At 43.0% G+C, this 23,615-nt stretch overlaps 1 protein-coding gene across 1 annotated transcript in view; it reads right to left on the bottom strand.

The window, feature by feature from the left end:
- Window positions 1-1,750: 1,750 nt before the first annotated feature.
- dpy19l1l (dpy-19-like 1, like (H. sapiens)) overlaps window positions 1,751-23,615 on the bottom strand; it is a gene marked incomplete at both ends in the record, with an annotated part of 93,504 nt that continues 71,639 nt past the window's right edge. Inside the window, 6 exons of the mRNA XM_083649427.1 lie at window positions 1,751-1,928; window positions 6,551-6,676; window positions 11,084-11,183; window positions 11,786-11,960; window positions 14,843-14,962; window positions 19,519-19,543. Of these exons, the coding sequence (XP_083505553.1) occupies window positions 1,751-1,928; window positions 6,551-6,676; window positions 11,084-11,183; window positions 11,786-11,960; window positions 14,843-14,962; window positions 19,519-19,543 (724 nt within the window). The remainder of the gene's footprint in view (window positions 1,929-6,550; window positions 6,677-11,083; window positions 11,184-11,785; window positions 11,961-14,842; window positions 14,963-19,518; window positions 19,544-23,615) is intronic.

The following is a 23,615-nucleotide window of genomic DNA, read 5'->3' as shown; positions in this document are numbered from 1 at the left end:
AATGCCCATGCCCATGTGCTTAGATTACCGAGATTATATATGATACAAAGTGGGTTGATTACTGGTAAAGCCATCCTTTAAAAACTGTACATTCTGCCATACAAACTCTTATATCCAGTTTATAGCGCATAGTTTATCGAGAACAGAGGCTCTGCCATTATGTGAATTGCCATTCAAATTAATATTCTGAATTGAGTGAATTCCCTCTTGACCCCAACATACAATGATATGTATTGGAATTAGGGGTGTCACAATATATCGTCCCACGAAATTTCGCGATAGTAAAACGTCACGATATGTATCGTTGAGATGAAATCTCATATCGCGATTTTTTTTTTTTTTTCCAAAAAATATTCTAAGAAACGTCTTTGTTTGTTGAAGTTCAATGTGTGGAAAGTAGTTCAGTTGAACAAGTCTCTGAAGAGACACATGAGAAGTTATACAGGAGAGAAACCATTCAATTGAGTTTCTGGCAAAACTGTTTACTTGACAGGAAAAACTGAAGATGCATAAAAAATAGATTAAGAAAAGTCTTGTTGTTTGAGTTTGAAGAAAAACTGAAGATGCATAATGAGAATTTATACTGCTGAGAAACCTTTTAGTTCAAAGTAAATCTAAGTGACGGTGTAACTCATTCTATTTCAAGATAAGCCTTATCTCCAATCTCATGTTTTTTCTAGTTGTTATTCTAATAACAATTTCCCACAACAGCATGTTTTGTATTTGTGCATTTCAAATAAAATACTACTTTTCCAGTCATATATTGTCATTATTCAAGTTTAAAAAAATATTGTTAAAATCGTATCGTATCGTATCGTTATCGTGAACCCAGTATCGTGATACGTATCGTATCGTGAACTGAGTGTATCGTGACACCCCTAATTGGAATATTATAAAAAGCTTCAAAACACAACAACATAATTTGCCAGTGAGATTCCCAAGACTCTGAAACACTGTTTTCTGCAAATCAGTTGAAATACCCTTCAGTACAAGTTTGCATAAAAATGCTAACACAAATAAATTATAAAAAATATATTGTACTACTGAAAATCTTTTCAAAGATCAACACTGTGCACAAGAATAGAATGAATACAGTTGTTGTCAAGTTTGCAAAAGGTATTGCTTCACAGTATGTGGACATCTTCGATTGGTCCTGGCAGACAAAACTGACTTCGACAGCAAAAGCCAAAGACAATTCGTTATATATAGTAAAAAAAAAAAAAAATACTGAAATCTGAATTGAGCATCTCGTACAACTGTATCTCAAACCAAACAAACATCGTCTCAAAATAAAAATTCCATGTAACAGAACCAAGGCAACGGACTAAACGCAGAACTGAGACGCCTCAATGCTTCTGACATCGCTTAGGAATCAGTGGGAACGTGGAGCGGGAACGTGGCTGGGCGACAGGTTGCAGCAACAGGGACGATTAGCATTAACCCTAACCCTAACCCTAACCTACCTAAAGTTTCCTGAAGTCACACACACAACCGAGAACCTTGAGGTCGTCACGATTCCTATATTACAAACTCATGGGAAATGATCTTTGCTCATTAGTCCACTGCTCAATGAATCAGAGCACCGCAAGGGCAGCTGTGAGGGTTTGGGCTTTGGGGAGTAAAAAGCAGCAATGGCAGTGGCTTCTCCAACAGAGAGACTGACCAAAAAAAGGTAATCCTTTAAAACAAAACAAAAACACAAAGATAGAAATAGCTAGAGGGTTCTGCTAAACCAGTCCGACCCCAGCTGTTATCTGAGATCTTTGGCAACTTTGGCTTTGGGGACTTTGAGAACTTTGTAAATGTTATTGGAGAACACTGTGGTGAAGTGAGGTCCCGGGTTCCTGGATATGTGGGAGCACAGAGGGATTTTGCCGGAGTTTTGCGGATCCTCCACATCCCAGATCTCTGGCATACTGCATCCTGGCCTGGAAGAGAGAGAGGAGGAAAAACATGTGTGAGTGAGCAAGAGGGGGGGCGTATATTCATTCAGAATAACAAACTACCGTAATTTCCGCACTATAAGCCGCACCGGAGTATAAGCCGCAGCAGCAAAATTGCCTGTTTGTTACATATATAAGCCGCACCGGACTATAAGCCGCAGGTGTTTTAATGTTTTTTATTTTTTATTTTTATTGTGTTTTAATGTTTAATTACCATATGTAAGGGTTCATGCACAGAGGGGATTGTCGGGAAAGAGATGGCTGTTTGAGGAAGCTCCCATTTATTAACATTTCAACAAAACAACATAACACAACACCACCTGTGTTTTTTTTTTTACAGTGCACACAGTGTCCGCGGTGTGGTGAAAAGAGGGCAAGAGAGGAAATTAAAACAGAAGTGGATTTATAGTTAGAAAGAGTGCTAAAGAAGAGAGAATTCCGTTTTTTTTCCCCCCGAAAAAATCCATAGATAAGCCGCACCGTTATATAAGCCGCAGGGCCAAAAAACGGGGAAAAAGCCGCGGCTTATAGTCCGAAATTTACGGTACTAGTTCATACTCGGGGATTCAAGATTCAAGATTTTTATTGTCACTCCGTGGTACAAGTATCACGTGTGAAATTCTTGTGCTGTGGACTCCGTTTACAACATAGTACAAATATAACAGGGCATATGAGTGCAAAAACAACAAGAGACACAACAAGCAATAAGGCAGTATAGTGATAAGACAAGTCAGAGACAGTGGCATATTCACTGCACATAGGTGCACATGTCATGTGCATACTTTAGACGTGCTTAAACATTTTAAATTCGACGTATTTGACATACAGGTGCAAATAGCATATACCTAATTAAACATACAATTAAACATTAGACATACATAATGGTAGCAGCTACAGTGCGGTACAGTACAGCTACTACACTATTTGTGTATGTTAAGGAGTCTCGTGGCCTGCGGGAAGAAACTGTCCCTCAAGCGATTTGTGCGTGCTTTTGGGACCCTGTATCTCCTCCCTGAGGGTAACAGGGAGAACAGGCTGTTGTGGGGATGGTTTGGGGGGTGTGCCCCCCCCCCCCCCTCCTGTAGTCAACAATGATCTCCTTGGTCTTGGAGATGTTCAGAGAGAGGTGGTTGTCCTGGCACCATTGTTCCAGGGCCCCCACCTCCTCTCTGTAGGCCGTCTCGTCGCTCCTGGAGATCAGCCCCACGACTGCTGTGTCGTCTGCAAACTTCACGATGGTGTTCGAAGATTGAGTCGCCACGCAGTCGTGGGTGTAGAGGTCGTACCAGAAGGGGCTGGAGACGCACCCCTGGGGCGCTCCTATGCTGATGGTCAGTGGGGAGGAGGTGAGGTTGCCCACTCTCACCACCTGGTGGCGATCTGTCAGGAAATCCAGGATCCAGTCACACATTGCTGTGTTTAGTCCCAGATCCTTGAGCTTGCGTACCAGCCTGGAGGGTACTATGGTGTTGAATGCTGAGCTGTAGTCCACGAACAGCATTCTCACATAGGTGTCCTTCCCCTCCAGGTGGGAGAGGGCGGTGTGGAGCACGTGTGCTACTGCATCCGCTGTGCTCCTGTTGGGGCGGTATGCAAATTGTAGCGGGTCGTGGTCCAGGGGGAGTGTGGGGCGGATCTGTGATATAACCAGCTTTTCAAAGCACTTGCTGGCTATGGGCGTGAGGCCTATTGGGTGCCAGTCGTTGAGGCTGGTCACTTTCTGATGGAGGGGAGGAGAGGAGGAGGGGTGATGGGGGGGAGAGGTGGCTGAGGGGGGGAGGAGAGGAGGTGGGGAGGAGAGGTGGTGGGGTGGAGAGGGGTAGGAGAGGAGGGGGGGCGCTCTGGCAGCGGGGTCAAACCTAGCGTAGAACGCGTTGAGTTCGTCCGTGCTCTTTTTATAGTGGTTCGGAGGGCATATCTTGTCTGCTTGTATTCCTCTGGTGTTCCAGAGTTGAAGGCGGTGGTCCTGGCGTGGAGGGCAGCCCGGACATCACTGTTGATCCAGGGTTTCTGGTTTGGCATTAGTTTGATTATTTTTTGGGGGATTATATCCTCTGTGCATTTTTTTATGAAGCCTGTTACCGTCTCTGCATATTCGTCCAGGTCCCCTGCAGCCCTGAACTCTTCCCATGCTGTTTGGTCGAAGCAGTCCCTGGATGGACGCACCACAACTCCATGCAGACTTACCAAAAATGGCAAAAATGCTAATAAATAGGGATGGTCCGATCCGAAACTCAGTATCGGTATCGGAGCCGATCCGGCCCAAATCACTGGATCAGATATTTGGTGGGAAAAAGAAGTAGAATCCGATCCGATCCATAGCCTAAACTAAATCACTAAATGCTTCACTAAACTTTGAGCAATGCGCCGTCACGGACGCAGATGAACAACCGCAGCATCTTGCATGTGAACAGAGTGAGATTGCACGTCGTGTTGTCACGACAGCTGTATTGATCAAGGAAGAAAAAAGCCACATGTAATTTAATACGATGCAAGTGTTTTTTAAGCGTTGGAAACTTCAACACCGCACTGCAGACTGGCTGCCTGACACAATGGTCACTGTATCACACACAACGTGACAGCAACGTTACAGAGAGAGGGAGAGAGGAGATCAGATGCAGATTCACTCCAACTAGAAATCGGTGAGCCTCAAAACACACCGCCAGCCGCGTCAATTCTGCAGCCCAGCATGCCACAATATCACAATCAATAATAGGCTACGTAACGTTACCATTCCCAGAAGTGAACCAACTCACCCAACTCAGCAACGATAAACTTAGTTGTTCTCTCCTCTTGTTAGTCCTTATTATAATTAATCCCAAAAATCCAAATCTTCCTTGAAAACGCCAAATAAAACTAGATTAGGCCATGTGCCCGTGTTTACAAACACCATGATCCGTGAACTGCGCTCCACCCCTTGTTTATAACAAGGACGTGTGTGTGTGTGTGTGTGTGTGTGTGTGTGTGTGTGTGTGTGTGTGTGTGTGAAGGCTTAAAAAGAAGCAGCATTAGTGCATTACTGAGTCTATGGGCTTTTTCACACATATTTGGGTCGAGCCAGGCACTGTCGCAGCAGTGAAAAGTATACAATGTTTCAATTTTCAACTAGAGCGGCTCCGTTTCACATATGCTTTTTATCACCGCGCCCAGGCCGGAGTGGAGCGTCATGTATCCATGCCAACCAGACGGAAGTAGACGCGTATAGCGTAATTTCACCCGGAAAGGAAGCCCGGGATGTTTACATCGTTTGTCTCTTTCAATATCGGGAAAGTGTTGAATTTGAAAACGAAGCACGGCTGCGTCTGGAAAACAATGTTTTCATGTACTGGAGGCGGCGGATGCGAATCTCCAGACAAAGCAGGACAAGGCGCAGATTGATTCTGTTGAACCGTGAAGCCCTCACCATACAGCCAGGTAAGTTGTAAACATTAACGTTTGTAACGCTAGGCTTGCTATGCCCTTGGTGGTAATTTGTCCAATAACTGTTTATTCAATGTTTGTGAACGCCGAATTGATGTTAACATTAGAAATACAGCATTAGGACGAGCTGAAGTCGGCGCGCATTCACACATCACTCGCGTCACATTTAGGGTTGGGTTAGGGCGACGCAAGCCGCTCCGAAACCACCCTCTCCAGCTGGACCGAGAGCGAGTGAGTTACGTCGACTACGAGTTCGAGTGGCATGTTCACACTGACCCAGTCGCGCCGTGTTCGGCCCCAAAACTCAGTTAAGTCGACCTAAAACGTTCCAGTGTGAGTTCTGGGCTATAGCCTTTCATTTAAGGAATAAATATTGTTCCACAGATTGAACATGCTGTTTAGATGGCTGGGTTAAGCAAAGTGCATTGGTAAATGTATTATTAACAGCTTAGTTGTATAAGCGAGGGAAAAAGATTGGATCGGATTGATATCGGTATCGGCAGATACTCAAGATTGTGGTATCGGATATCGGATCGGATATGGAAAAAGTGGTATCGTGCCATCCCTACTAATAAACAGCTTAAATTGAGGAAAATGGAAAAATCAGCTTTGTCAGTCTCTGCTTGTGCCAATGCTCAATGCCCATATGCAATTTCAGATTGATTGGCCAACCCGTTTGGGCTGTGTGAAGTGTCTGTTGGACTTTCATTGTGTGTGTTAGACTTTTATTGTGAAGGGCTGTGTGAAGTGTGTGTTAGACTTTTATTGTGAAGGGCTGTGTGAAGTGTGTGTTGGACTTTTATTGTGATGGGCTGGACTTTTATTCTGAAGTGTTTGTTGGACTTTTCCCCCCCTGAATAATGATGAGTGATGTCATAAGTGATGATGTCATCAGTGAGTTATATCATCAGTAATGATGTCATCAGAAATGCAGGAAAAATGCTCATAAACAGTTTAAATTGGAGTGAGGGTGGGCAGCTTCCTGCCTATTCCAATGCTCAATGCCCATGTGCCGCTTTAGATCGATCGGCCAACCCGTTACGGAGATAAATGGATTCAGACAAGACGGATAGAGTTTCCTTCATTCTATAAGTAAGATAAGTGTACCTCAACAGCTAGCACTTTTTGGATAAGAGCGTTGATCAGCTACAAGTTGTAAAAGCTAGCAGAGTGCGGTGCTGAGTTACCTGGTTCGCCTGGTGCACCATGAGTCCTCCAGGACAAAGTAGTCCACCCCCAACTTCATCAGGTTCCTCTTCACCATCTCTCCAGACATGCGACTGTACATGGAGTACACCAGCTTGGTCCTCTCCCTGCCACGAAACAACACATTTTTCACAACACTGTCAGAATGCACAAGGTGGATAAAATAAAAATTTAAAATAGAGTGAAATATGAAAAAAGAAAATATGAAAATATACAATGCATGCAAATTGCTATTTTGTGCAGATGAGAAAGAAACGCCAAGGCTTTAAAGCCACACCCCAAAAAACAACATAACAAGATTACAAGCAAAGAGACAACTGGATTGGATTCACAAAAACAAAAAAATAACACAGAAAGTACTTGAATACTCTGTTCTCTATGTGGAATGGAACTGTAAATATTTGGATAGTATCAATGGGTCCAGAACATGAGTTACCAGAGATATCTTTGAGTGTTTATTTTAAAGGCTCCCTGCATATTTCCCCAATTCAAAATTCCACACGTTTTCCAACCTTAATTTAATTATCTGAAAATGTAGTCAGTATTTTGAATTTGAATTTTGAAAGCCTTATCAGATATGGTATGGCTGCTTGGTACGGCACGCTACTGTTCAGCTAAAATCAAAAATAGAAAGATTAGTCAAATCTGCTTGGAAAGTGATGGGAAACAGAGACTACCCATCCCTCCAGACCATTTACGAGCAAAAAACTATTAGTTTGGCTCAAAAAATTCTTAGGGACCCTTCCCATGTTCTGTATGCCGATTATGAACTGCTACCCTCTGGTAGGCATTACAGAACTAGCAGATGTAAAAGCAACCGCTTTAAGCTCTCCACTCTCTCCCAACTTCAGTGAAATTGCTGAACAAAGCCACAAATCTTGCCCTGTCCAGTAGGTGGTAGCACTGCACCAGAGTTGAGGGAATCCACACTTCGGTGGGGTGAGGTCCCACTTCTGTCGTCACGTTACGAAATGAGTACCGGTAGTCACACTTTGCCCTGTTCTTATTATTGTCAAGTCAAGTCAAGTTTATTTGTATAGCACATTTCATACACAGAGGCAATTCAAAGTGCTTCACATAAAATGGTTGACAGGAAAAGAAAAGAAAAGAAGAGAGTAAAATGGACATTTAAAAGCATCACAACAAAAAAAAAAAAAAAAAAAAGAGTATAAAAAGTGCATTAACTCATTCTCTGCCAGGGTCATTTCGGTCTGTGTGCTCCCAGTGCCAGGATTTTGAGCATATTTCCTGATCTTCCAGGACCCACAGAATATTCTGTGCTAGGAATAAAATTACACAACATATCTCACAATAAAGCAGAGACTCTCTTCTTACCCCTTGTAAAAAACTGAAACTCAACCATGTTTCCTTGTTTAGTTACAAGCAGTGGAAGTTAGCTTGTTTTCACTAAAAATGCCCTCCTTCGGAAGGAAAATATGAGAAAAATAGGTTTTTAGTGAATGACACCGTTTCAAGCAGAACTCTCTTTTGAGCCTTTTATTTTTTGCCTCAGTGACACATCAGACATATACAGTATTTGTTTTCCCAAAAAAAAAAAAAAAAAAAAAGTTTTTACTGACTTTTACTTCCTGGAACTTATTTACCAGATAGTCCAAGACTGGACGGACCAAATTAACCCTTGCTCGCTCTCTCTCTCTCTCTCTCTCTCTCTCTCTCTCTCTCTCTCTCTCTCTCTCTCTCTCTCTCTCTCTCTCTCTCTCTCTCAGGAATCACAGGCAGCTGCTCAATGGCCGCAAATGCTGCTCAATGCACAAATGGCCGCTCATGATCGTCACTCACTAACGGACTCTGTTTACTGCTAAATGGGTGACTATACTATAAATACTAAACGTGATTTAGCGGGTTCTTTTCATCAGTTTGACTTGAAACAATGTCACAGGCTGGGAAAGGGTCTGATCTAATGTAAACAAGCAAAACATGAAAGTACGTCCGAGTACGTCCTTGGCACAGAACGCCATTGTTAAAAGTACGTCCGAGTACGTCTTTGGCAGAGAATAAGTTAAGCAACTTCATTAAGCACATAAAATGGTTGACAGGAAAATAAACGAAAAGAAGAAATAAAATGGACATTTAAAAGCATCACAACAAAACTAAAAAAAAAGAGTATAAAAAGTGCAATAAGCAACAGGCGCAGCAGTTGCAGAAAGAGCTAAAACTTATAGAGGACTCGTTGGGTTTGCATAGTAGCTGTCAGCAGTTAAAAGCGACGGTAAACATAAAAGTCTTTAGTCTATTTTTAAAAGTAAGTAAGGTTGGGGCAGATCTGAGGTCTTCAGGCAATTTGTTCCAGCTAGCAGAAGCATAGTGGGTAAATGCAGCCTTCCCGTGATTTGATTTGATCCTAGGGACAGTTAATAAGCTGGACCCTGTTGACCTAAGAGTTCTAGATGGTTCGTAGCGTGGGAGCAATTCAGCTATGTATTTTGGGCCTAGGCCAGTAAGTGATTTATAGACTAATAACAGTATTTTAAAATCTATTCTCTGACACACTGGCAACCAGTGTAAGGACTTAAGAACTGGAGTGATATGATCAGCTTTCTTAGTCTTCGTTAGAACTCTAGCAGCAGCATTCTGAATGAGATTGTGCTTGCTGATAGGCAAGCACAATCTTAGAATCTCTCATACTTTATCTTTATTCTGTTTTCTTCTGGTCAAAAGTTGTGTTCGCCATTTATCCTACAGTTGTCACACTACATAGACATGGGAGACATCAAAACGTGCGGCTCATTGAGGAATCGTGCGCATTTGGATTGCTAAGGGTTTCGTTGGACGGTTTTCGCGATATTCGCGTTAACGTACGATTTTTTTTCCCATTCACTTGAATGGGGTTTCGAAATCATTGGCATTAAATTAGCTCTAGCTCAGAAACCGTATGACCTGCCACTACCAAACTTCGTAGGTATGTTTACAGAGTCACCTTTTACTATGTGCGGGAAAATTACACTAGTTGACCAGATGGTGGCGCTATAACAGCCGTCCTTACGTTTTGGTCCATAACTTTTGAACCGTAAGGGCTACATTCAAAATAATTTTTTCCCTGGATTCCTTGGGTCATTCCGCATCTGCTGATATAGACCCGCCCATTTCCGTCTAAGTAGATTTTCTGCCATTTTGAATTTTGTCGAAAAGCGTTTTTTCGCTATTTCTCCTTCAAATTTTGCCCGATCTTCACCAAACCACATCACACAGCGTGTCTGGACTGTCCCGCACAAAACTTATTTCACGTTTTTTTAAATTCCACACCGTTGCGATATAAATCGACTTCCGAAATGTTGTGGGCGGGGTCTATTTCACAAAAATTGCCATAACTCCGGACCACATTGTCCGATCCGAACCAAACTTGGTCCAGGTATGCACATATGTACTCTGAGCTGATAAAAATAAAATTGTGTCATTTCGCCTATAGGGGGCGCTATAGCAGCATTCAGTAGCTGTATCTCACAAACCGTAAGAGCGACTGTTCCCAAATTGGGTACATAGAGTACTCTTCTAATCTGGCCTAAAAAATTATACCAATTGACCTCACGGTGGCGCTATAGCTGCCCTCTTTACGTTTTGGTTTGTAAGTTTGGAACCGTAGCTTCTACGATAAAAATTCTTTCTGCCCTGGTTTCATTGGCTCCTCCCACTTATACTCACAAAGGCCCGCCCATTTCCCACCCACAACTATTTAGTACACCCTAGCAACGATCTACAAACGCCCTATACCGATGAGCCGAAAACATCGTAGCATCCAGTTAATCCACCCTTGCAACGGCCTAAACACATCCTAGCTACACATTGCCGATTGAGGCTGTATTGATACTGGATGGGAGGGCGGGGTCTAAGGCAGGGGCGTTGCAGGGAGGCGGAGCGTCGCGGCACAGCAAGCACAATTAAATTTGCTCTAGCAAATTTAGCCCGTTCTAGTTGAGTTTTACTATTTTACTTATCTTATTTTTATGACCTATTACTTGTTGTGCATTTTTCCTGTAAATGTACTGTACTGTGCAATATCTTGGGTGAGCGCAGCCCGATCAACACTTGGTGCACTTTATGTTGAGGATGGCGATAAGCCATCTTTCTTGTCTTATCTTATCTATTCCTATCTATCTTGTCTTATACTTGCTCTGTAGAGTGATGCCCAAACCGTTTCTCCTGGTAATCATGTAGGGGACCCATATTATTTTTTATTGTCACTGTTGTCATTTGTGTTTCCTTCCCTGTTTTGTACTGGAACTGTATTGTGATTGTGGCTGTGTGCAGCCTATTGGCCTATGACAAATTTCCCCCGGGGACAATAAAGTTTATCTTATCTTATCTTATCTGATTTAATATAACATATACGGATGTATATGTATTATTTTCTGTCCACTAGGCTACAAATTGCCACCAGCCAAATACTGTTACGTTCTTGATCAAATTCCTTCTCCAGACTTTTCCCACACCTGCATGGGACATCTGATGTTAGTGTAGTAGCAGTTGTGCTGCAGTGTGCTGGGAGCTGTACTGACCTCAGACCTGCGTCTTCGTAGTGGGGGTGGTTGACAATGGGCCGACCAGTGGACAGCTTCACACTAGCCATGGTGGGCATGGCTCCGGCAAACACAGAATCTGCATCACACATGCGCATGCACACGCACACACACACGCACACACACACACACGCACACGCACACGCACACACACACACACACACACACACACACACAACAGTAATATATGAGGCAAATGGAGAAAAGAAAAAATGGCGCTGTTAAAAGAAGGGTTTGCTCTACTGTCAATCTAAGCCTAAGAATGCATTAGGTATGGATCAGCAACTATATCATGGGGGGAGCGGGGGAGTTGAATTACTTATTGCTTATAATTATTCAGTCAATTGCTTAACCAACTATCGAACTGAAACAAGACAACAATCATTTTTGGCTTACTGTTGCATATTTATAGACAGTGCATTGTCCTTGTCAAAGAAATAAAAAAATAATAGTAAAATAAACTAAGAAACCGGGCTAGGGGTCAACAATGGTGCTTCGAGAACAAGTGTACAATCAAGTACACTTGATTGAGCTGCACAATCGTATGGATTTGTGCTTATAGTTTCCACTTTTCACAATTCATAATTATAATGTGGTATTCTGGCAATACTGCATTGTGACATTTCATTTTGAACGTCTGTCGTGTGTCAGTCGCAGGTTGATGACGTCACCGTCACTCACTGGGACTGGTGTTCTCGTGGATCCAGTCCAGTAGCTCCTCCTGGGGCAGGTTGCTGAACTCCCCCATGATGCCCCACTGGGCCTGCAGGTTGGCCAGGCCCTGTACGGCCATGACGGCCATGAGCACAAACACCGCCGTCTGCAGCTTAAACTTTTCCCCTATCCAGCCAAACAACTGACGTGCCAACGAGGGTGAGAGAGCCAGAGAATGAGAGAGAGAGAGAGAGAGAGAGAGAGAGTGTGAATGACTGTGAGAGGTAAGAGAAACAATAAAACATGACGGAGATATCAGCTTACTGTGTGAGTAGTACTACCAAAAATTTGAGAACCTAAAATATTGATTGTGTGTAATGCACGGTGATGCAGTGTATCTAGTTATACTTCCTATTTATATTGTATGTATCAGTATTTGATTTGATTTGATTTATTAGGATCCCCATTAGCTTATGCAAAGCACAAGCTACTCTTACTGGAGTCCACATAGAACATTAAACATCATACATTTACAAACAAGACAATCAGATAAGCAAAAATAATACAACACAAACAAATAAAATAGAGAGTTCCGCTCGATATCCGAGGGTGTATTCACACCTATCTTGTTTGGAGCAGTTGTTCCGAAAACAGAGAGCATTTTCCCCCTCGGTGCGGTTCGTTTGGGGGAGTGTGAACACAGCAATCGCACTCGGATGCGGGACAAAACAAGCGGACGGAGATCGCCAAGAAAGGGTGCTCTCGGTCCGCTTTAAACGAACTCTGGTGCGGTTAGTTTGTGGTGAGAACGTGATCCGACCTCGATCCGCCACAACTGCAGGAAACAGTGCGCATTTTTGGATAAACCAGCTGCCGTAGTCAGCTGCGCTGTGCGTAATGGCCTGAAGAACGGGCATTTTTATCGTTTAAAAACAAAAAAATTTCATTCAGATCCTGTTTTGGCGACTTATGACTTGCATGGATAAACTTTGCGGGATTTTTGGATCATCACATCAGCAGTTTGAACTAGGGATGTTCATTTTGAAAATTTTCCAAAATCGATAATCGGTGAATATTAACGATCAATTATCGATCATCGATTTTATTAATACTTAGAAAATTTTCAATATTTTCAATTTTTTTTTTTTTTACAAAATGAATGCCTATGGCAGAAAATACGAAAGACAACGTGTTCTCCTCAATGAACTCTTTATTTCAATGTGTCTCCTCTCCAACACTGCTGCCCCCGGCGCATGCCGGTGTGAATTTCCCATGTTTAAAACAGTTTTGTTGGCACAAAGGCCTGTGCCCAGCCAGAAAACTAGAGACTATATGAAGCTCCACCTCACGTTAGTCGGCTGTGCAATGGAGTGGGGCGAGGAGGAACGAATTCCACCCAAACCTAGTCCAAAAAAAAAAAAAAAAAAAAAAAAAAAAAAAAAAATTAATAATTAAAAAATCGATCCAAATGCCACAGGATCGATTCCAATCCTTAACGATCGATTATCGATTTTCGATAATTGATGAACATCCCTAGTTTGAACTCAATCAACTTTCCTCTGGTCTCCATTCAATAAATGAAAACAAATCGTGGTAATCAGAGCCAGCCTTCTTTGTGGCCAAAGCTCAGTGGCCTTGTGGTCTGAGTGTCCGCCCTGAGACTGGGAGGTTGTGAGTTCGATCCCCGGCCGAGTCATACCAAAGACTATAAAAATGGGACCCATTGCCTCCCTGCTTGGCACTCAGCATCAAAGGGTTGGAATTGGGGGGTTAAATCACCATGTGATTCCCGAGCGCGGCGCACGCTGCTGCTCACCGCTCCCCCAGGGGATGGGTCAAATGCGGAGAACAAATTTCACACATTGTGTGACAATCATTGGGACTTTACCTTTACCTTTGTGATAAGATTGTCTGATACAATCAGACAATCAGACTGATTGCATGTCTTCCTCGAAATGTCCGTAGACTATTATTAAATTATTTATTAATATTTTATTCCTGACAGGACAGGTGTTCATATAGCCTATGTGTAGACTAATCATCTGAAGTCTCCGTGATAGTAATAGCAGATCGAAGTTGCGAGGGTCTTTGATCTTATATCTCCAAATTCCCGATAGCCTAAATAGGCTAAATAAATACATAGGCTTAGGCTACATAGCCTACATAAATAAATAACTTTCTCCCTCTCTCTCTCTCTCTCTCTCCCATCCCTCCCTCTTTCTCTCTCTCTCTCTCTCTCTCTGTCTCTCTCTCTCCTCGCACGGCGCACGCCCCGACATAGCCTACAATGTAGGTCTAACAAAACGCATTCTTATAATCATATAAGAAAATCTCTGGGAATTATTTTTTCCATCCCGAGAGGCTATTAGCCTATCAGAGTGTCTGCTGGCCAATCCAGGAGGCTTGACAATACTATTTGGACCGTTTGATTTGTGGCTGTGTGAACACAAACGAACCAAGGCACAAATGCAACAATTGTATCAATGAAGTACCTGAATCGGAACAAACCAAACGACCTACAGGTGTGAATACACCCCAAGAGAGTTGGGCTCTATACATGCAACACTGGTACGTTTTCACTTTACAAACAAAAGAACGACAGATCTCACAGGACAGACAAACGAGGCGATGCGCGTGCAGCCATCTTGGATTGTACACAGACAGAAGTAACTTCTCAGTCTGATTTACATAAATGACCAACCAAAAAGAAGCTATTGTCTGTATGACTGTGAAGCAGGGCATTGCTGAAGAACAGCATGCAGGCTCAGCAAACCTTCCCATAGCAAAAAAAAATAAATCAAATAAAAACAAATGAACAGGATAAATCAATAGAGAAAATGTTCTTTCCAAGAGTAGATGCTCACTGTTCAAGAAGAAAATGCTGACACCTTCTCTTAGAAAATGATTGGTGGCACAAAGTGCAACAATTATGGACTACTGTCAAAGGAGCTAAACTTTGCTTACTAAAACACAAAATGACACAATATTTCCTTGTGAAACACTAACTAATGAGATTCAGTACATACAGTATATAATGTTGTGGAATTACATCCTTCACTTGTGCAATAAGACAGACTGCCGCACCTGTTTGGAGCAGATGAGGGAGGCCATGATGCACATGTGGGGTGTGAGGAAGAGCTTCAGACGCATGATGAGGACGGCCAGGATGGCAAACGCCACCAGCTGGAGACTGTGGTACACCAGCTAAAAGAGAGGGACAGTTCACACAGAGAGAGAGTCACAACAGAAGACTGTGGTACACCAGCTAAAAGAGAGGGACAGTTCACACAGAGAGAGAGTCACAACAGAAGACTTTGGTACACCAGCTACAGGGAGGGAGTCACAACAGAAGACTGTGGTACACCAGCTACAGAGAGGAAGTCACAACAGAAGACTGTGATGCACCAGCTACAGAGAGGGAGACACAACAGAAGACTGTGATGCACCAGCTACAGAGAGGGAGTCACAACAGAAGACTGTGATGCACCAGCTACAGAGAGAGACACACAACAGAAGACTGTGGTACACCAGCTACAGAGAGGGAGACACAACAGAAGACTGTGGTACACCAGCTACAGAGAGGAAGTCACAACAGAAGACTGTGATGCACCAGCTACAGAGAGGGAGACACAACAGAAGACTGTGGTACACCAGCTACAGAGAGGGAGTCACAACAGAAGACTGTGATGCACCAGCTACAGAGAGAGAGACACAACAGAAGACTGTGGTACACCAGCTACAGAGAGGGAGTCACAACAGAAGACTGTGATGCACCAGCTACAGAGAGGGAGACACAACAGAAGACTGTGATGCACCAGCTACAGAGAGGGAGACACAACAGAAGACTGTGATGCACCAGCTACAGAGAGGGAGACACAACAGAAGACTGTGATGCACCAGCTACAGAGAGGAAGTCACAACAGAAGACTGTGATGCACCAGCTACAGAGAGGGAGACACAACAGAAGACTGTGATGCACCAGCTACAGAGAGGGAGACACAACAGAAGACTGTGATGCACCAGCTACAGAGATGGAGACACAACAGAAGAGTGTGGTACACCAGCTACACAGAGGGAGTCACAACAGAAGACTGTGGTACACCAGCTACAGAGAGGGGCAGTTCACAGAGAGGGAGTCACAACAGAAGACTGTGGTACACCAGCTACAGCAGGTTACGTTTTTCTGTCATGGCCCACTTTGGAGGAAGAAAAATGTTTAAAGAAAATTAGCAAGTCCATTTGTGAGAGAATTAAGTCTTATTCTCACTGTATTAGTGGCTGCAATGAAGCGGTTTTGCACTGCACATCTTTTCAAAACAATAACAATAAAGTGCAACCTGTGCAAAACAGAAACAAGTAGGCTACAAATATTTGGCAATTAATATGAAGCCTCTTTTTTACAGCCCGACCGATACTGGATTTTTGAGGCCGATGCCGATATTAGGGAGTAAAAAAGTCCGATATGGATATATCTGTCGATATTCTTATATTAAATATACACCATTATATTACACAATGTTTTTACAATGATCCCTCAAATATCAAACACTTGACAAAGATATGACTTGACATGACTTGAGATATGTAATGTAGGCAGGATATTTTACAGCTTATCAATAAACTTTATTGTCCAAATTGACATCAATGCAATGAAACAGTAAACTTAACTGGGGATTTAATAATTATAAATAACTAGAAATACAAAAACACAAATATAACAAATATAAAATATAACTTGAATTAAGAAAAAAGATCAAATATACACAACATGTTGTCTATGACTTAAAGAATACAAAATAAAAAAATATCGGCATATCGGCCAACATATCGGCCGATACCGATATATCGGTTATCGGCCAATATCGGCCGATAATATCGGTCGGGCTCTACTCTTTATTGTGAGTTCGTTTCAGTATACATGCTTCAGCATGCGCTGGGACGCGTCATCAGTGATGTTGACTGGGGTCGTGGGGTGTTTCGGGTCTGACAACATCATACACCCTCGCCCAGTAGACACAGCCGAGGCCGATTAGACCCCGACCCGCGTCCCAGAAGCAGCCGCTCACGGATCAGCCTTCCTACTCTGTCTGCAACGTTGCCCACGGAAGGGTTGATCATGCCCAATCCGCTGCAATAGAGTTTAGTGCTACACCGCAGTATTGCAAGACCTTCGGTGCATGGAGGTCTAAGGCCCTGTGGGGTGATTCCAGGCCGGGCACCTCCTTCGTCTCACCAGAACCTCCTGCGGAAAAAGGCAATCCTACCATGCCGTACCATGGGCAGGGAGGATGCCTCAAGGAGGCCTGTGCGCTGCACGTCATTCACCTACGCCGAGCACGTCGCTCTAGCCTGAAGGACCCCAGGCCGCGCCGATGTTTACGCAGATTTTCAGGAGGCTGATCCGTAGCGTTTGTGGATTTCTCCCTCACGAGAGAGCCAGGCTGGGGTGCTAAAACCCATCCCGTACCGGATGCCGTCTCTCCGACCATCAACTGTCTCTCCAGCTTGTCACCAAACTATACTTGGTTGTCACCTAGTCTATTCCTAAGTGTCACTGGCCAGGGGGAGCCAGGATTGTAGGCTTCAGTATACATGCTACAGCATGCGCTGGGACGTGTCATCAGTGATGTTGATGTTCAAGTCACTATCACTGTATTAGTGGCTGCAATGAGCCTGTTTTGTACTGCACATATTTTCAAAACTAACAAATGAAAGTTCAAACTGTGCAAAAAAAAGTGCAGATATTTCTCAAGAAAGATGAAGTCCATTTATGGGAGCATTAAGTCTTATCATTATATTAGTGGCTGCAATGAGCCTGTTTTACACTGCACTTCATACTGTCAATCATTTTGCTCTCACAGTCTCCCCTCATCTCCTACCACATTCACTGTGAATCCCAGGGCAAGATAGGCGCCATATTTTCTTCTTGCCTGAGGGGTCAGTTCACAGAGAGGGAGTCACAACAGAAGACTGTGGTACACCAGCTACAGAGAGGGGCAGTTCACAGAGGAGTCATAGCAGAAGACCTACAGAGGTACACCAGCCACAGAGACTCCAGAGAATGTCCATCTCAGCATATTCAAATGTGTATTGGAAAGAAAAAAGTACCAGTGGAAAAGGGGTATTAGTGCCATGTAGGGCTGTCAAAGAATATTCTATATTCGAATACATATTCAAATATAAAAATATAAAGAATATTTTAATATGAAAATTAATATTAGATTTTTTTTCATGATTATGATTTTTTTTTTTTTTTTTTTTTACATTTAACCAGGTAAAAAAAAAACTGGCCAAGAGGGCAACATAAAAACATACATCGTTTGCCTGGTTATTTAAAAACATTACAAAAGTGTAGTCTCTCCCCAGACTCAAATATCACATTGAATCGCTGCGCTCCGCATACTACATAAATTAGTCTGTGCCACTTCACAGCCACTGCTGGTTTTTGAAGGCGGGTTGAAATTGAATGAGTGACAGGTCGTAGCACCGATGAGAGAGCGGTTAGAAAAATGGGCTGCGCCTCCCGTGTCGTCTGATCGCAAAGTCGTTACTGATTAGGGAGGACTGAATCCATCACTGGCCAAGTGAACGGTTCCCTCCCATAAACCAGCCGGCTGAGAGAAAGTATCCCAGACCCAGAGAGAGCTCTGCAGCATGCAGTAACGTAGTGTATCAGCGTAAGAACTCTCATGGGTCTGGCGTTGAGACTAGCTACTACTGTACTAGTGCTGTAAGTTCAAATAAATATACCAAGTAGTTATATAAGCTTAGAACACGGCTCTCTTGAATACTCGATTCTGATTGGTCAATCAACAAGATTCACTGGTCATTATTTCTCGACAACCGACCGCTGCTCTGCCACACCTGGATTAATCAGTTGGTAAGAGCATTTTGTCTGCAGACACTACTAATTAGGCCAACCAGTTGCAGCTGTGGTGTCTTGTGTGCCAATTACGAATGAAACCGCTTTGTCGTTGAAAACGCTATTAAAAAATCTATTTGAATAATTATTTTTGTCAGATTACTGAAATAATTTAGTTGTAGTCCGTGTTCTAAGCGGGATAATGTATAGTGAGCCGGTGATTACTGGAAATAATGACCTTTAGGTGAATGATTAAGCCCTCCGCTGCGCGTCGGGCTCAATCATTCACCTGTCGGTCATTATTTCGCCAGTAATCACCGGCTCACAATACATTATCCCTTACTTATAGAATATATTCGAACGAATATGTTTTGTTTAGAGGAAATATTAGAATATGATTTTGGGCCAATTTTGACAGCCCTAGTGCCATGCTCTACCCATTGAGCCACACAGATACACGAAAGCAATTAAGTGTAAATTTGGTAAGCTCCCAGCCACTGCAGCCGGTGGATTGAAACTCTCAAAACGTTCCTGCCGTGGGAGAGACAGCGGAGAGAATAAATAAGATGAGACGCTAGGAGGAAGCCGAGAGTGGGCCACAGACAGAGAGATTTCATAGCAGAAAGGAAATTGCCTTCCATTTGCCAGTAATGAGGCAGGGGATGAAAATCACTTAGGGACACAGTGTAATTACTGAGCTTGCTGCAGCAGGGGTGTACATTACTGCACTGGAGGAGGAAAGTGAACACTCCAATCAAATCAAATGGCTTTAGAAAAATGGAATGACGATGTAAAAATGCCCAAGAGTGCACACAGAGGTGCTACTGCGATAATGTGTGTATATATACAGTATACACACGCAGTAACAGTAGGGATGTGAAAATGAATGTTTTCTCACCTCTCCTTTAGCTACCATTTCAGGCCTGCAAAATAAAATGGAAATGGCAGAGTTACAGCAGTGTCAAGCTCAATTTGAGAAAAATATTGAAGATGATGAATAAATTAGTATTGATCATTGACATGTATTAACATATTGCACATTTGAGTTCTGAAAACCTATGATTAGAAAAGTTGTCTCATTTGCATGTTAACACTTGATAAAGTTTGTATTGTAAAGGGTTAATCTCAAAGCAGGTGGAATTCTGACCTATTTATTTAACCAGGCCAGTGACAAAGTACACACTGCTTACAGCCACAAACTGAGGACAAAATACAGAGGACTGAATTCAGCCTCTCAATCACTCATTTTTCTTTCCGTTCATATTCCCTTGTCCATCACAGCAGCAGTTACAAATCCGCTTATTTAATCCATAATTTCATTGTCACTATGACTACTTGGTGGTATCCAGCGCCAGTGCACTCACTTGCATCCTCTAGTCTAGTGAGTCCCAAACTTGTTTGGCTTCAGTCCCCCTTTCCCTGAGTTTACCCAACTACAACATTTTTGCTTAGAAAACTGCAAGGGAAACTATGGCATAGGATGCAATGAATGAATGGTAACCCACCTTTTGAACAATATAACATAAAAAAATAAGAAATGGAGTGAAAGAGTTGCAATTAGTGACTCCTCCTCAGCAGATTTATTTTAACATTTCATTTATTTTCATTATTTATTCTGGCATTCTGCTTGTACCCAAGTTTGGGAACTCCTGCGCTAGTCTACATCTATCAAAAGAAAAGAAAGCTCGCACACTGCAAGGCTCCAAGTTGAGTGTATTTATTTTACACCGGTGGTGGTAGAAAGACGCCAACTTAAGTAGTCACATGACGCAGTCAAGTGGGTCAACTCGGTCATGTGACAGGAAAAGCTTAGAATTAAACAAGGCCAGGTCGAAACCTAGCATAGGGCCGGTGCATGGTATCGTCACCCATGTATACCCATGAGGTCCTTGCCAATCCCCAGCTTTAGCTGTGGTGGGGCATTCCTGTCCGTGTTGGAAATTAACTTTTGCATAGAGGCAACAGGATTTCCTAACCAGTTTAAAAGCTCCGTGTATGGATTTAAAGTGGAGATGAAGCATTGAACAATACAAGTGTGGTTTGTTTGCTTTGTACCTTGGGTAAGACAGAACCCTACAATCAAATGTGAATTACACCTACATTGGCTGCAAAACTAAAATGTATTTGCCTGTTTTTGCCCTGTTTCGAAACTGAGCGCCACCATGTTGTTGAAAGCTAGATTGTGACGTCACACGTCACAAAGCTCTTCTGTGTTTTTAACAAAGCTTAAATTTGTTAGAGCCCCGGGCCATTGTGCTACTAATTTAAGTGAGTTCCAAAGTGGTAGAAGTTCCTGAGGAAGAAATCTGCATATGTGAAAGGAAACGTTACCACTACCGGTGTAAAATAAATACACCCAACTTGGAGCCTTGCAGTGTGCGAGCTTTCTTTTGTCAGTTTCTGCCTCAAGCTCTGCACCTGCCCTATTCAGGTTTGGATGTGCGTCCCTCTACTTTTTCTCTAGTCTACATCTATACCCATACTGTATGCCATGCTCAATGTACATTTCCATTGTGATATGATCCAGTGCAGGGGTGCCCAAATACGTCAATCACAGTCGATTGCAAAGACCGTGCTGGTCGATCGCGGTCTGCTGCTCTTGAGAGCTAGGTTACCATGACAACTAACGCCGCTTTGCATCCTGGGGCCGTAAACCGTGCACGTTTACACTCCTGTTGTGTCACTATGCTTGCAACAGGATTAAAAGATTTTAAATATCAGTAGTACTGTATATTTGGAAGAAACCTAGTTTCATGATAGGAGGCCGAATACTGCACTGTTGAATCACACAACAGAGTCTGGAAGAGGAGCTGCGAGCAGCGGGAATGGACCAGTGTTTAGCCCAGACAGACATGTCTGCAGCTTGGAGCTTGTGATGATCAGGGAGACAGACAGAAATCTCCGCCTCGCGTTGCAACAATAAACTTTACGGTGCTTTGCTGAAGCTCACTGTTTTCTAACAGAATATTATGCTGACTTTGTCAACTCTGAATACAGAACAACAACGGACAGTGACAGACGGTGTTAACTAGCCCCATAATGTTCTCCGTATACACTCTCGAACGAGCGTCACACCGACTTCCATAAGTCAATTGTGGGACTCGGCCGTTCAAAATGCTCTCCTACCCGTCTCCGACGTCCAATTGCACATCCGAAGACATATTAATCCTCCTATGGAAGGCAATAGCTTAGGCGGAGTTGTTAAAAGTGATACTGCTGCGTGAAACAACCGTTTAAAAGCAGTCTTTCCACAGCCTGTGCCTGTGTAGGAGAGGAGAAGCTTCCTAGTGCCGAAAGGGACCTTGGGAGTTTGAGTATTTCATGACATGTTCTGCTTTCCAGGTGCGCTGGATTTGATGCTTTGATCACTGTATCTGTGTGACTGCAATGTTGTTTGCTCGCCGCGTGCAAGCGGTGCACCATGATAGTGAGATCAAACACACCCTGCTGTAAATTCAGCACAGGCTGGGGAAAGACTGCTTTTAAACGGTTGTTTCACACAGCAGTATCATTTTAAGAACTCCGCCTAAACTACTGCCTTCCGTAGGAGGATTCGGATCTGCAATCGGACGTCGGAGACGGGTAGGAGAGCGTTTTGAACGGCCGAGTCCCCCAATTGACTTATGGAAGTCGGTTCTGACGCTCGTTCGAAAGTGTATATGGAAAACAGAGCAGAACATATGGGGCTAGGTGTTAACTTGCAACTACCTGTAGCGTTAGTAGCCTATCCAACAGCACTGTTCAACACAGCGTGAGTCCACATAAAGTAACACTTGTTTCGTAATTCTTGAAACGGTTGCGATTTATCCAGACTTGACGAGGAAGACGTTTTGTAAATGAAAATAAGCCTCAGCTTGCTCTATCCCTACAGCATAACTTTTTGGTTTGTTTTTTGTAAGTCGAGCCAGCGTAATGCATTGTGGGTGTTGTAGTAGGATCCCCCTTAGAGTGATATGTGGAAAACTACAGTCGTTTTCTCTGTTCATAGGGATTCAATAAAGAAAATCACATTTCTACTACATAGGTAGCCTGGGTAAACCTTGCCTCCATGTGACCTCTATGTACTATCAGTCACGAAACTTACATTACAGGCATAGTCTGTGACATCACGTTGAAGGCTGGGTTCACCCAGGCTACTACAAAGGTGACCTAAATGTAATAAATCATCATATTCACAATGATGAAACTCAGGAATTTATTTCTGCAAAAAAAGTAACAACAAAATAACTTTTCACATCTTTTCATGTCATGTCTTTATTTTTGCACCAAATTATGGAGAGTTGTATCGATAAGTATCGGTATCGATAAGCAGTTCCGGTATCGGTTGGGTTGATCAATCATGTTGAGATGGGGATTTTAGAAGTAGCTTGCAACCAGTGCCCATTTCAGCCTGCCTATTTTTGACGCCTATGCGGAAATTGCATTCTTTCAAATGGCCAGTGGGGGTCGCAGCTTGTGTAGCACTCCCAGGAACATCCATTCAACTATATGGGAAACGAGCCAACTTCTCTCTCGGTCTATGTCTTAAATAAACACTTTCCAAATTAGTGTATGGTCTGAAAAAACAATTTCAAGTCTTTTTCATGCTCTAACGCGCTCCGTTTTCCAAATGATAGCCCCATTTCAAGGAAAATTGACGACAAACATCGGATAATAAGAACAGTAATACTTCCGACCGGTAGAGGCAGCAATGTGCCGCAAGGCATCAGGTAGCAAGTAATAGTTGAGCAAATTATCAGAAAATAGCGTTACTTTATGATATTTTAATAATGTTAGTAGACACACGTAACTATATAGATACCATACATCGAACGTCCATAACATGGCGGACCATTTAACGTTATTCATACCGTTAGATAAAGCCTTAAGCCTTCTCTGTATTCAGACCATTCAGACCATTGGATTCAGCACAGAAACCGGAGTATGTTATAACGTTTTAAATAGAGTCACGTTATAAACAACTAACGAAAGCTGGGGGTCCGTATGGAAACAGTG

Source organism: Poromitra crassiceps (genome assembly GCF_964638095.1).
Source record: "Poromitra crassiceps genome assembly, chromosome: 1".
NCBI classification, from domain to species: Eukaryota; Metazoa; Chordata; class Actinopteri; order Beryciformes; family Melamphaidae; genus Poromitra; species Poromitra crassiceps.
The sequence above is the reverse complement of the archived record's forward strand: the minus strand, read 5'-3'. Positions and strand labels throughout refer to the sequence as shown.